At 36.6% G+C, this 14,980-nt stretch overlaps 1 protein-coding gene across 11 annotated transcripts in view; it reads right to left on the bottom strand.

The window, feature by feature from the left end:
- Window positions 1-10,020: 10,020 nt before the first annotated feature.
- Window positions 10,021-14,980, bottom strand: part of LOC102984469 (sodium channel protein type 2 subunit alpha) — a 147,769-nt gene continuing 142,809 nt past the window's right edge. For 10 of the 11 annotated variants that reach the window (XM_007128310.2, XM_007128312.2, XM_007128314.2 and 7 more), the window contains one exon: window positions 12,508-13,703. In XM_007128310.2, coding sequence (XP_007128372.2) covers window positions 12,508-13,703 — 1,196 coding nt within the window. Of the gene's footprint in view, window positions 13,704-14,980 lie in introns of all 11 variants that reach the window. The other variant, XM_024122214.2, reaches the window with a different exon arrangement.

The following is a 14,980-nucleotide window of genomic DNA, read 5'->3' as shown; positions in this document are numbered from 1 at the left end:
AGCACTTGAGATGAAAGTGTATTCTGTTGTTTTTGGATGGAATGTCCTATAAATGTCATTAAGTGCATCTTGTTTAATGTGTCATTTAAAGCTTGTGTTTCCTTATTTATTTTCATTTTGGATGATCTGTCCATTGGTGAAATTGAGGTGTTACAGTCCCCTACTATTACTGTGTTACTGTCGATTTCCCATCTTACGGCTGTTAGCATTTGCCTTATGTATTGATGTTCTCCTATGTTGGGTGCATAAATATTTTCAATTGTTATAGCTTCTTCTTGGATTGATCCCTTGATCATTATGTAGTGTCCTTTTTTCCCCTTGTAATTGTCTTTATTTTAAAGTCTATTTTGTCTGATATGAGAATTGCTACTCCAGCTTTCTTCTGATTTACATTTGCATGGAATATCTTTTTCCATCCTTTCACTTTCAGTCTGTATGTGTCTCTAGGTCTGAAGTGGGTCTCTTGTAGATAGCCTATATATGGGTCTCGTTTTTGTATCTTTTCAGCCAGTCTATGTCTTTTGGTTGGAGCATTTAATCCATTTACATTTAAGGTAATTATTGATATGTATGTTCCTATTACCATTTTCTTAATTGTTTTGGGGGTTTTTATGTAGGTCATTTCCTTCTCTTGTGCTTCCTGCCTGGAGAAGTTCCTTTAGCATTTGTTTTAAAGCTGGTTTTGTGGTGCTGAATTCTCTTAAATTTTGCTTGTCTGTAAAAGTTTAAATTTCTCTGTCAAATCTGAATGAGATCCTTGCTGGGTAGAGTAATATTGGTTGTAGGTTTTTCCCTTTCATCACGTTAAATATGTCTTGCCACTCCCTTCTGGCTTGTAGAGTTTCTGCTGAAAGATCTGCTGTTAACCTAATGGGGATTCCCCTGTATATTATTTGTTGCTTTTCCCTTGTTGCTTTTACTATTTTTCCTTCGTATTTAATTTTTGATAGTTTGATTAGTATGTGTCTTGGCCTGTTTCTCCTTGGATTTATCCTGTACGGTACTCTCTGCACTTCCTGGACTTGACTATTTCCTTTTCCATGTTAGGGAAGTTTTCAACTATAATCTCTTCAAACATTTTCTCAGACCCTTTCTTTTTCTCTTCTTCTTCTGGGACTCTTATCGAATGTTGGTGCATTTAATGTTGTCCCCGAGGTCTATGAGACTGTCCTCAATTCTTTTCATTCTTTTTTCTTTATTCTGCTCTGCAGTAGTTATTTCCATTATTTTATCTTCCAGGTCACTTCTCTGTTGTCCCCGAGGTCTATGAGACTGTCCTCAATTCTTTTCATTCTTTTTTCTTTATTCTGCTCTGCAGTAGTTATTTCCACTATTTTGTCTTCCAGGTCACTTCTCCGTTCTTCTGCCTCAGTTATTCTGCTATTGATTCCTTCTAGAGAAGTTTTAATTTCATTTATTTTGTTGTTCAACATAGTTTGATCACTCTTCAGCTCTTCTAGGTCCTTGTTAAACGTTTCTTTTATTTTCTCCATTCTATTTCCAAGATTTAGGATCATCTTTACTATCATTACTCTGAATTCTTTTTCAGGTAGACTGTCTATTTCCTCTTCACTTGTTCGGTCTGGTGGGATTTTACCTTGCTCCTTCATCTGCTGCATATTTCTCTGTCTTCTCATTTTGCTTAACTGACTGCGTTTGGTGTCTCCTTTTTGAAGCCTGCAGGTTTGTAGTTCCCATTGTTTTTGGTATCTGCTCCCAGTGGGTAAGGTTGGATCAGTGGGTTGTGTAGGCTTCCTGGTGGCGGGGACTGATGCCTGTGTTCTGGTGGGTGTGGCTGGATCTTGTCTTTCTGGTGGGCAGGGACACGTCCAGTGGTGTGTTTTGGGGTGTCTGTGAACTTATTTTATTTTAGGCAGCCTCTCTGTTAATGGGTGGGGTTGTGCTGCTGTCTTGCTAGTTGTTTGGCCTGGGGCATCCAGCACTGGAGCTTGCTGGCCATTGAGTGGAGCTGGGTCTTAGCATTGAGACAGATATCTCTGGGAGAGCTCTCACCAGTTGATATTACGTGGGGCTGGGAGGTCTCTGGCGTTCCAATGTCCTGAACTTGGCTCTGCCACCTCAGAGGCTCAGGCCTGACACTAAGCTGGAGCACCAAGACCCTGTCAGCCACACGGCTCAGAAGAAAAGGGAGAAAAAGAAAGAAAAATAAATAAATAAAATAAAAGTATTAAAAATAAAAGAAAAAAAATTATTAAAATAACAATTAAAAAAATAATAATAATAAACAAAAAGAGAGCAACCAAACCAATAAGCAAATCTACCAATGATAACAAGCACTAAAAACTATACTAAGATAAACAATAAAAATCAGATACAAGTCAGTTGCAGACAGCAAACCCCAAGTCTACCGTTGCTCCCAAAGTCCACCACCTCAATTTTGGGTTGACTCGTTGTCTATTCAGGTATTCCACAGATTCAGGGTACATTAAGTTGATTGTGGGGATACAATCCACCACTCCTGAGGCTGCTGGGAGAAATTTCCCTTTCTCTTCTTTGTTCTCACAGCTCCTGGGGTTCAGCTTTGGATTTGGCCCCACCTCTGTGTGTAGATTGCCCTCAGGCTTCTCTTCCTGCCCAGACAGGATGGGGTTAAAGCAGCGGCTGATTAGGGGGCTGTGGCTCACTCAGGCCAGGGGAAAGGAGGGGTATAGTAGTTATAATTGGACTGCGAGGCAAGCCTGTGGCAGCAGAGGCTGGTGTGATGTTGCAACAGCCTGAGGCAGGCCGTGTGTTCTCCCGGGGAAGTTGTCCCTGGATCACGGGACCCTGGCAGTGGCGTGTTGCACAGGCTTCCGGGGTGGGTGTATGGATAGAGACCTGTGCTTGCACACAGGCTTCTTGGCTGCAGCAGCAGCGTTAGCGTCTCATGCCTGTCTCTGGTGTCCACGCTAATAGCCGCGGCTCGTGCCTGTCTCTGGAGCTCATTTAGACGGTGATCTGAATCCCCTCTCCTCGCGCACCGGGAAACAATGGTCTCTTGCCTCTTAAGCAGGTCCAGACTTTTTCTCGGACTCCCTCCCGGCTAGCTGTGGAGCACTAGACCCCTCAGGCTGTGTTCACGCAGCCAACCCCAGTCCTCTCCCTGGGGTCTGATTTTCAAAGCCCGACCCTCAGCTCCCTGCCCCCGCCTGCTCCGACGGTTGAGCAGACAAGCCTCTTGGGCTGGTGAGTGCTGGTCGGCACCAATCCTCAGTGTGGGAATCTCTCCGCTTTGCCCTCTGCACCCCTGTTGCTGTGTTCTCCTCCAAGGCTCCAAAGATTCCAACCCCCACCCAGCCCACGTCTCTGCCCACGAAGGGTCTTCCTAGTGTGTGGAAACTTTTCCTCCTTCACAGCTCCCTCCCAGATGTGCAGGTCCAGTCCCTATTCTTTTGTCTCTATTTTTTCTTTTTTCTTTTGCCCTACCCAGGTATGTGGGGGAGTTTCTTGCCTTTTGGGAGGTCTGAGGTCTTCTGCCAGCGTTCAGTAGGTGCTCTGTAGGAGTTGTTCCACATGTAGATATATTTTTGATGTTCTTGTGGGGAGGAAGGTGATCTCCACGTCTTACTCCTCTGCCATTTTGAAGGTCCCCCCCTAATTTATTTTAGAATTTAATAAGTCACAGAAGCATGTGGCAGTTGGTGGGGTAGCTAAAAACAATATAATAACAAAATGTATAAAATAAAAAAAATACCAATAATGAATCCAAAAGAAGTCATCAATTTAAATCCAAATGTATTGTGTGTGTGTGTGTGTGTGTGTGTGTGTGTGTGTGTGTGTGTGAAAGATTGTTAGATAAGGATTGTCAGACTGGATACAAAATAAAACATCCATATTCAATATTGAATATGAAGTTACAGAAACATTAAAGGTAAAACAATGAAAAAAGATATACCATGCAACCACCATCTAAGTGAAAGCCACTGTAGATATAGTAATATCAGACAAAGTGAATTTAGGGCAATTACTAGAGATTATTACTAGCAATTATTATGACTATTATTACTAGAAATTAAGGAGGCTATTTCATAATGATAAAAGGGTCTATCTACTACAAAAATGTAGCAATTATAAATTTTAGGTGCTAATAAATATCAAATAACCAAATAAAAATAAAAAAATATATAGCAGAAGTTAACAGGACTTAACAGTGCAACAAACAAATTCATAAATACATTGGGAGATTTTTACATACCCTTTTGGTAAATGATTGAAAAAACAGACAGAAGAAATCAGTAAAGATGTGTTCTGAATGAGAAGGCCAATAAACTTGATCTTTTAAACATATAAAACACTGCATCTAATAAATGCATAATGCATTTCATTTTCAACTACACATGAAACTTATGTTACATTTGATAGATGCTGAGCTAAAAAGCAATTCCTCTCAAATGTTAAATGGTTAAAATTATTCAGGGTATATTATCTGAATAAACAGAAATTAAATTGGAAGTCAAAACAAATATATCTAGATATTCCTGAAGTATTTGGAAGTTTAGCAGTACTCTTCTAAACTTCCAATAAGATAAGACAAAATCACAATAGAACTTAGAAAATATTTTTAACTGAATGGTAACAAAATAAAATATAACAAAATTTGTAGATGTTATTAAAGTCATGCTAAGAGAGAAATATATAGCCTAAATGCATTTACTAAAAAAACAATAAAGGCTACAAATCAATTTCAATAATTTAGAAAATAATGGAAAATAAAAATCATAGAAATAGAAGAAAGTAAGTTATAAATATAAATGCAAAAAAAAAAACCCAATGAAATAGAAAAGGATATACAGTAGAAAAGATGTCAAAAGCCAAAAGTTGGTTCTTTGAAAGATTGAATAACAAAAAGAAAAACGTCACAAAATACCAATATCAGGAATCAAAAAAGCGTCATTAATACAGATTCTACAGATTTGTAAAAGATAACAAAGTTATAAACAACTTTATGTGAATAAATTTGAAATTTCATTTGAAATGGACAAATTCCTTGAAAAATTTGTTTACAGAAACTGAAACAAGAAACAGCAAATCTGAATGGTTCTCTATTAAAGAAGAAAACTAAAAACTTGTACACAAAACCAACTCAGCCCCAGAAGCCTTCACTAGTAAATTATCCAAACAGTTAAGGGAAAATTAATACCAATCTTAATCTCTACCAGGGAACAAAAAAGTGAAAACCTTTTTCATCTTGTTTCAAGAGGTTAGCATAACTTTATAATCAAAATCTAACCAGCACATTAAAAGAAAGAAAAATTACAAGCCAAATTTTTTCACAAAAATAGATGTAAGAATATGAAACAAAATATGAAAAAAATGAAACACGGCAATATATGAAATTGATAATGCAAGTTATCAATTTCCTGGAATTCAATTCCAGGAAAATAATTAGATCTAACATTCTAAAATCAATGAATGTTATTTACTGCAATATAAAAATAAAGGAGAAAAATACTATGAATACCTAAATATAATGCAATAAAAATTTAATAAAATTCAGTATTATAAATGGTTTTAAAAATTCTTAGAAAATTAGGAACTGAAGGGATCCTCTTTAAGATGATAAAGGATATCTATTTTAAAAACCTACACCAAACAGCATACTTAATAGTGAATTATTAAAATCTTCCCCATACTCAGATCAAAAGTAAACAAGCTAACCATTATCATCATACCTCTTAAATGTTATAATGGATGTCTAGTCAGTCCAGTAAGGAAAGAAAATGAAAATGATGGTAGAGGAATTGAAAAGAGCAGAAATCAATGGAACAGAAAACTGAAAAACTGTAGAGAAAATCAGTAAACCAAAAGTTAGTATTTTTGAATAACATTAATAAAATTGAGGAAATCCCTAGATAAGCTAATCAAGAAAAAGAGATAAATTACAAATTTTCAACACCAGAAATGAAAAAAGGGATATGACTAGAGAGGCCACAGACTTTACAAGCATAAAAAGGGAGTGATTTGAATAATTTATGCAGTAAATGCAATAACTTAGATGAGGAAATTCTTAGTAAAATGCAACTTATCAAAAGGAAAAAAAAAAGGAAAAAAATCTCAGTAGCCCCATATCTGTTAAAGAAATTAATATCTTTTTTTTTTTTTTTTTTTTTTTGCGGTATGTGGGCCTCTCACTATTGTGGCCTCTCCCGTTGCGGAGCACAGGCTCCGGACGCGCAGGCTCAGTGGCCATGGCTCACAGGCCTAGCCGCTCTGCGGCATGTGGGATCTTCCCAGACGGGGGCACGAACCCGCGTCCCCTGCATCGGCAGGCGGACTCTCAACCACTGTGCCACCAGGGAAGCCCAAGAAATTAGTATCTTTAATTGAAAATTTTGCACAAGGAAGATTGAAGTTACAGATGGCTTTACTAGTGAATTCCATCAATATTTAAGTGAGAAATAATTCCACTCTTACAGAAATTCTTTCAGGAATGAATGAACACTTGCTAACTTGTTTTATGAAGACAGCATTATCCTGATACAAAAATCTGACAAATTATCCAGAAAAAGCACTAAAAATAAGAGAGAGACATTAAGAGACATGGGAGAAAGATTTAGAAATTTCAACATGTAATCCTCAAGAGTTCCAGATGGAGAAAATAGAAAAGTATGGGATGAGAAAATATTTCTAATGCTAAAAGCTAAGAGTTTTCCTGAAATTGTCTTAATTAAAGATACTAATAAATATCTTCAAATTACATTAGGATAAATTCTAAGTCAGATTAATAAAAGTAATTTTATAATGATGCAAAAAAATTAAAAACATCAAAAATTATTATAATATAAGCTAATGTATTAAAAATGTGGCTGACTAGTCATTTTCAGGAAAAGAAAAACTGAGTGAGTTTGCTATCTACAAACTTTGCTAACAGAATTCCTCATCTATTTCAAGAAGGAAATAGAACACAAAATGAAGAAGTAAGCAAAAGAATTTAAATTATTTTAAAGCAAATTTAAAGAAAGAAATGAATTAACATCTAAATAAGTCTAAATAAGCACTGCCTACATAAATCCACAATAATAATAATACTGTTTAATTCATTGGGTGCCAGACAAGGTAGAATTAAAATAGTAGACAAAAATAACACAAGAAGTGAGCAATGATATGAAATCAGTCTTGGAACTTCATTGCTCCAGATAAGGGTACAACTATTGATTATATTTCACTAATTAAGTATACATGTTAAAATTTAAAAGTAATCACTTATAAAAAGAAATAAGGAAGAAGGAAGGAAGGAAGGAAGGGAGATAATGTGTATCTTCACAACAGTAGAGATGGGGGGAAATGATGATAACAAAATTAATGCAAAAGAGGACAAAGAAAAGAAGGAAGAAACAAAGAAAAAAGCTTGAAAAATAGAAAGCACAAAATAGTGATAAAAATAAAATAAAATACATCTGTACCTAAAATAAATGTAAGTAGATTAAGATAGGCTATTAATAGAAAATGTCAAATTGGGTTTTATAAAATAAAAGCTAGGTATATTCTTTTAAAAATATATACTAAAAAGATAAAAACACAGACACCTTTAAAAAGAAAAAAGATGGGGAAATGAGATCTCTGTAAAATATTAGCAAAAAACAGGCAAGGTACCCTTATTACTATTGGCTTAAATAGGTACAGATGTATCTGATTTCACTGCTCATTCTACTGCTTGGAGCAATCAATCATTCCTCGTTGCCAACAGAATAAATTCCAGACTCTTTAGCATAACTTTCAAGCTTCTTCACCTTTGGCTACAACCCGCCTTTGGACAGTTAAGTTCATGTTTGATCTCTCAGCTCCTATCTTAAAGCTGATATGTAGTAGACACTCAAATATTTATTTAGTTCAGATGAAAGAAAAAAACTCACGAGGGACTTCCCTGGTGGCGCAGTGGTTAAGGATCCGCCTGCCAATGCAGGGGACATGGGCTTGAGCCCTGGTCCGGGAAGATCCAACATGCCGCGGAGCACTAATCCCATGCGCCACAACTACTGAAGCCTGTGTGCCTAGATCCCGTGCTCCGCAACGAGAAGCCACCACAATGAGAAGCCTGCGCACCGCAACGAAGACTAGCCCCCGCTCACCGCAACTAGAGAAAGCCCACGTGCAGCAATGAAGACCCAACGCAGCCAAAAATAAATAAATAAATAACACTCACGATTCATGCAATCATAACATTTACTTGCATAATGTCCTCTTCAACTTTTTCATAGGTGTTTTTTCTTTTAAAAAAAGAGAGGAGAAGCACATTTATATTGTGGATCTGACATATTGACAACTAAGCAAAATTTCTTTCACCCACGCCTCTTCCTTCCCTCTTCCCCCACTACTGCTGTACATATTAACAACAAAAGACTTTTTTTCAGAGGATAATTTATGAAGCATCCCTTCCTATTTCTTATACTCCCTTCCTTTCCTCGACTTTCCCATTTTTCTTCCCTCTTCTTCCTTCTCCTCTCCCTTTTCATCCTCTCCCTTCTTTTTTTCACTCCTCCCTTCTCTTTGTACATTGATCTGTATTATACCAGAGCTTAGGAAAACAAGTGATGATGAGGGGTGCCCAAGATAAGAATGGAAGTCTTTCCTGTTTAGATGTGACTTGACAATGACAAATCGAATGAACGTTTTATATAAGCTGCCTCCCATTGTCCAGATTTAATGGTTCTTACCCAACAGGGCATCTGGAGGACTATTTCTATGAATCCATACTGTTTCCTAAACCACCCCCATATGCACTAGGGATAGTTGCGGTGCCATTTTGTATGTGTGTGTATGTATAATTTGAAGATCTCTAAACTATTCCGATAGAATTCCCTTTCCACCAACTACAGTCCTAGAAAAGAACCCCTGATACAAATGGGTCAATGTCACACTTCAAGATAAACACCTCTTGGGACTTCCCTGGTGGCGCTGTGGGTAAGACTCCACACTCCCAATGCAGGGGGCCTGGGTTTGATCCCTGGTCAGGGAACTAGATCCCACATGCATGCTACAACTAAGAGTTTGCATGCCACAACTAAGGAACCCGTGAGCTGCAACTAAGGAGCCCTGGAGCCACAACTAAGGAGCCCGCCTGCTACAACTAAGACCCGGCACAACCAAATAAATAAATAAATATTTTTTTTTTTTTAAAGCTTTAAAAAAAAGATAAACACCTCTCTCCTACTGTATAGCACAGGGAACAATATTCAATATCCTGTGATAAACCATGATGAAAAAGAATATATATGTATAACTGAGTCACTTTGCTGTATGGCAAAAATTAAACACAACATTGTAAATGAACTATACTTCAATAAAATTTTACAAAAAGATAAACACCTCTCTCACTACAAGATAAACACCCCCAAAGCCATCATATTGGGAACTTGTATATGATGACTTATACAATGAAGCGCTGAAGGGGACAGGTGCATTTTCTATAGAACATTTTTTCATATTGACAAGGATACCCTAACTCATTGGTCCTCGACCCCAAGTATAAATCAGCATCAATGGGGAGCCTTAAAAAATTAGATGCTTAAGTTTCATCCCCAGAGATATGAATTCAATTGGTCTGCGTTTGGTTCAAACCTTGGCATTTATTAAAGCTTCTCAGGTATTTCTAATACATAATCAGAACTGAAAAACATTTCAAACTTCTCATAATTAAATGGAAAAACCAAATGTGTGTTACTTGGGGAATTCTGTTTATATATTATAAAGAGTGAGATCTAAGCTCACTTGGAATTTTTGCTTCCAAAGTTATAGAAAGGAATATGAAGATATTATATGAACTTTTTCTAGTGCAGCAGATTATTAGGGGTCTAAGTGTACAGATCTGTTGTCTACAGACTATAATAAACAAGAGATTTGGTGAACAGAAAATAAAAAATAAGAATATCCTTAATGAAAAATACTGAGAGCCCAAGGAAGTGATGGAAAAGTATATAGAAAGTACATCAAGAATACATAGGGAAGGAACCAAAATGGAAAAGAGAATAACAAAACAAAACAAAGCAGTAGGTAGACGGGAAGGAGAAAGGATGCACAACTTAAAATGCTAGTCAATCTTTTATTAATTTTTGCAATTTTCCACTACTCTATCCAATACCATATCTAGGCTTTGGGCCAATATTAAAATTAGATATCAAGTACACTCTTCTTAATTAATTTCCATTAAATGAAAAAATTTAAAGATGAATTATTATATTCAATGTGTATTTTTACATTTTTTCTGACATCATTTTACATGATAGAAATTTACCTTTAAATGGCATTTCAAAGATAGAAACAAAGACAGAACAATTAAATACAAAAACAAAAGCAAAAACTTTATTCTTTTGGCTTGATTGTAATGTGGTTTACCGTTCTTTATGGTAATAGCATTTTCCTGCATGCATTTCACCAACATACTACAAGTCAATAGCTTTAGTGTAAAGAATCTACATTTAACGTTGCTTGTGAAAGAAACACAAAATGTTTTGCTGTAACTGGTAATATAATTTCACTTATATAATTTTTGTTGAAAAGAAAAGCTTGGACCTCATATCATATCTGATAAAGTTCTAATGCCATATGGGTCAGTAAGAATAAGATATACCTGTGTGAACAAACACTGGAAAAGACTGATGATTTACTGAATAAAAAGACTAGGTGGAAACATCTGATTCAAGCGATGCCAAGAATATCAACTGATCGTTCCTTAAGCCTCTCTTGATAATAAGGCATCACTATTTGAAAGCAAATAAATGCTGGACTCAGTCTGAGATTTGTTTCACATTGAAATGTGTGCAAAGTTTACTGTACTAATAAAAAAAAGCAGGAACCTACACTGCATGTTAGTCTTTGTTTCTTATTTTGTGAAGTGCTTTAATTTAAAAGTGCTAGGAACAGAAACTAATAGTAGTGACTGTGACATCAACCTGAAGATACTTTTAATTTCTCATTTTATGTACAAAAAGCTGAAAAATAAAATAAAATGAACTTTGTACAGTATTTATATTTTCTTAGAAAACTCTAACCATATATTTTCAACAGAATTAAGCAGCTTGCAACATGTTTGTACATCGGGCTTTTTACCGTAGAGTATTCAATTAAGATTGGAAGGATAAAAACCAAGAAGCTCTTTATTGTTTGCTGCAACCTATTGCTTAATGACATGAAGAATGAGGTCTTGATAGAGCAATTTGCTTCACTGTATCACTGACATATATGGCTTCCCATATTAGACTTCTGAACAGTGGAAGGAATAAGATGCAGCAGCAGAGGCAAGATAAACATGCAGCAGTGACAGCTTCAAACTATAATGGAACCAATTACATCATATTACCTGTTGAAAGCTTGCAAACTATACTTACTGTGGTACATATTTGATGCAATAAATACTGTGCTTAAGTCTTCATTTTTGTTTGCTCAAACATGCACCACTGGGTAAAATTACTATTTACAAAGCAGACTTTTAATTTTTTAATTGACATGTACTATGTCAACCTTACCAAGAGCAGAAGATGGCTAAACAATACTGCAGGAAAAAGCAGAATCAACTTTATAAAGTGATGGGGGGGGGATGCTTTTTGGTCAATTCAGGTTTTAGAAAGGACTGATAGGATATTTTTATTTTATGCCAAAGGACACTTATCAAAAATGTTAAAGTCATGCTGCCAGGACTCTGAATGACTATGTAATGGTGTGTGTGTGTGTGTGTGTGTGTGGTGTGTGTATACATATATATGTATATACACGCACATATACATATATACATATATACAGGTACATGTAATGGATTATGAAAAAATAAAATAACTTTTTAATGCTTGTGAATTCTATGAAACATTTACAGGCACAGTAAAATTTTTCTGGATGAGACACCTTAAAAACATGAATAGCTATTTAAGCACCTCAAAAATCTAAAAACATCCTGACACAAGAAGTAAACTCTTTCCTTTTGTGATGTGATTTCTTTTCATGTGAGAATGAGAAGTGCAGCATGCCTTCATTTAAAATATATCCAGTTATACAGTAGAGAAACATAGAATTTCTTACCTTTACTCCCTCTCCCCAAACATAAACCCATTTACAAAAATAGTCACATATAATAGTAAACAACCTGTGAATTAAAAAGAAAGTGATAAATTCACAGCATACATTTCATAAAAATATGGCAGGTGTGGCAGTTAGAACATAAACAGTGGTGACAATTACTGTTATCAAGTGTCACGTGTTGAATTTACATAAAAATTTAACTTCCCTCCCCCCTTTAAATTGGTTCCTAGAGTCTGAGTAGCCATTACTCTCTGCTCTTCAGCAGTGTCAGCTGGTTGTGAACGCAGAAACCTCCTGTCGATGTTGTTTCTCTGGTTTGTTGAGTCTCAGTTTGCTGACCAGAGGCCCCTGTCTTGTTATAGGCACTGACCTTAAGTATACAGTTGTAAAAACAGTCAGTTTGGCATTGACCTCCTGTGGGAGTCCTGTTGACACAAACACATCACCATCACGGGCTGTAAACAATTGATCACAAAATGGAATATTCTTTGTTTCTTTTTACTTTTTACTTTCCCTGATATCTTTCCCTTTGTCTTCCTTTTCTGATTTGTCTTTTTCAAATTTTTCTTTTTCTGGTTTGGTCACACTGTCATAGGAAGGTGGAGACGTGGTAGAAGGTGTCACATCAGTTTTCTCTGGAGTTGAATTCTCATTTAGTTTATCAATGAGGATATCTTCTTTGATGGGTGTTCCATCACCTTCTTTACCTTTGTCCTTCTTATATATACATGAAACTTTTTTAACTTTTTGCTTCAAGAGGTAGCGTCTATAAGCCCTCTGGATAACAATAGCAGACACCTCCTCTTGTTTGCGTTTCAAAGTGGTTGTAATGGGCTCATAGGAGACTTTGGAGGGGTTAGATGCCATGAATCTCTCTTCCATCTGTATTCGAAGGGCATCCATCTCTCCACTCTCACCCAAAACACGCTTTGTAAAGGCAAATAAAATGTCGAGGCAGTGGATCCTGTCCCCACTGACCATGGGCAAATCCATAGCAATGAGCTGGACTTTGTTTGGTTTTGCTATGAGAAGAGGAGGATCCAGGGCAGCCGCAAAATCAGAGAGCTTGGAGAACTCTATGAACTGGGTGGCATCGGGGTCAAACTTCTCCCAAACCTCGTAGAACATCTCAAAGTCATCCTCACTCAGCGGCTCTGCACTTTCTTCAGTGGCAACACTGAAGTTCTCCAGGATGACAGCGATGTACATGTTCACCACGACCAGAAATGATATGATGATGTAACTGACAAAAAAGAAGATCCCCACAGATGGGTTCCCACAGTCTCCCTTAACTGAGCTGCCAGGGTGATCTTTTTCAGGGTCACAGTCTGGAGGTCCACTATTAAGAATAGGTGCTAGCAATCCATCCCAGCCAGCAGAGGTGGTAATCTGGAACAGGCAGATCATGCTGTTGCCAAAGGTCTCGAAGTTGAACATGTCATCAATTCCAACCTCCCTCTTAACATAGGCGAAGTTGGACATCCCAAAGATGGCGTAGATGAACATGACCAGGAAGAGCAGGAGGCCGATGTTAAACAACGCAGGAAGGGACATCATCAAAGCAAAGAGCAGCGTGCGGATCCCCTTGGCCCCTTTGATCAGACGCAGGATTCGGCCAATCCTGGCAAGACGGATCACTCGGAACAGGGTAGGGGACACAAAATATTTCTCTATCAGCTCAGCCAGAAACATACCTATGGAAAGCCAAGATAAAACAAAAATAAGGTTATACTTAATGGCAGCAAATGAAAATTTACATTTCTAAGATAAGCACTAACTAGTTTTACAAAATGTGGACATGAGAATTAGGTATACACACACACACACACACATTTACATACACACAATCTGCAATATTTGTTTAGCAAAATGAAACTGGTATGTTTAGTGTTATAACATTAACACCTTTATACTAACTGAAGGTATTAATGGTCATTTTTCCTGGTTCAAGAAAAGCATCTATAAAGGACACAATGTATATGGCAGCCAAGCACAGAAATTTAAGAAATTTATGTTTCTTAAATACTAGTTCTAGTGCTTGCATAAGATTTAATGGATAAAGCATATGATTTTTGGATCAGGAATATGAGAGTTCTTATTCTTCTGAGATGGTTTTGATCCATTTTATTTGGGAGGTGGCAGAACAACGTACTGGAAACAATCCAGGCTTTCAAGACGGACATACTTGGGACTGAATCCTGGCAATGATTTTATCCATTGCTAAATGGTGATAATAGCTACTTTTGTTGTCGTTGTTAGGCTTAACATTTACTAAGTCTTTTCTTTGTGCTAGGCACAGTGCTAAGTGCATTTCCTTTCATAATCTCATTTAATCTTCACAACACCACTTCACAAAAATATTCCTTGGAAAACTAAGGATTGGAAAGGTGAGGTAACTTGCCATAGGTCACAGAGCTGGTAAGCAGTGAAAATAGGGAAGCGCTCAGTCAGGTCTGTATGACCCAGGAGTCTCATCCCTTAATCACTGTATTATCCTGCATATCACAGTCGTCAGGATCAAATGGAATGCTACCTTGTCTTTCTATTTAACCAGCGAAAGTGTATAAATAGTGGAATACTATTTTTCTCTCTATGTATATGTTCTCTTTCCTCAAACAAGCAGAACCTTACTTCTAACACCTGATTTAATGTCCTACACACAAACACTTAATATGTACTGATGAAATGAATTTGCTTTGAATTTTTGAACAAAATATGTACTTGTGAAAAAGAATATTACACACCATAGAAAACTATCTGAACCCAAAGATAACATGAAGCTTGTATGAGTGTGAATATATATAAACACACAACATGATACTCCAATTATCAAGGACAATTATTTATGGACTATTTGACTACTTGTAATGATTTATATGTGTACGTGTGTGTGAATTGTTTATTCAAAGCTATACTTGTCTATACTATAGGAGTATGACTGAGTACAGGAGTATTATGCCAAAGTTGCAGT

This window comes from Physeter macrocephalus, chromosome 2, assembly GCF_002837175.3.
Source record: "Physeter macrocephalus isolate SW-GA chromosome 2, ASM283717v5, whole genome shotgun sequence".
NCBI lineage: Eukaryota > Metazoa > Chordata > Mammalia > Artiodactyla > Physeteridae > Physeter > Physeter macrocephalus.
Note: the sequence above shows the minus strand (reverse complement) of the source record. Positions and strands in the feature narration are given on the sequence as shown.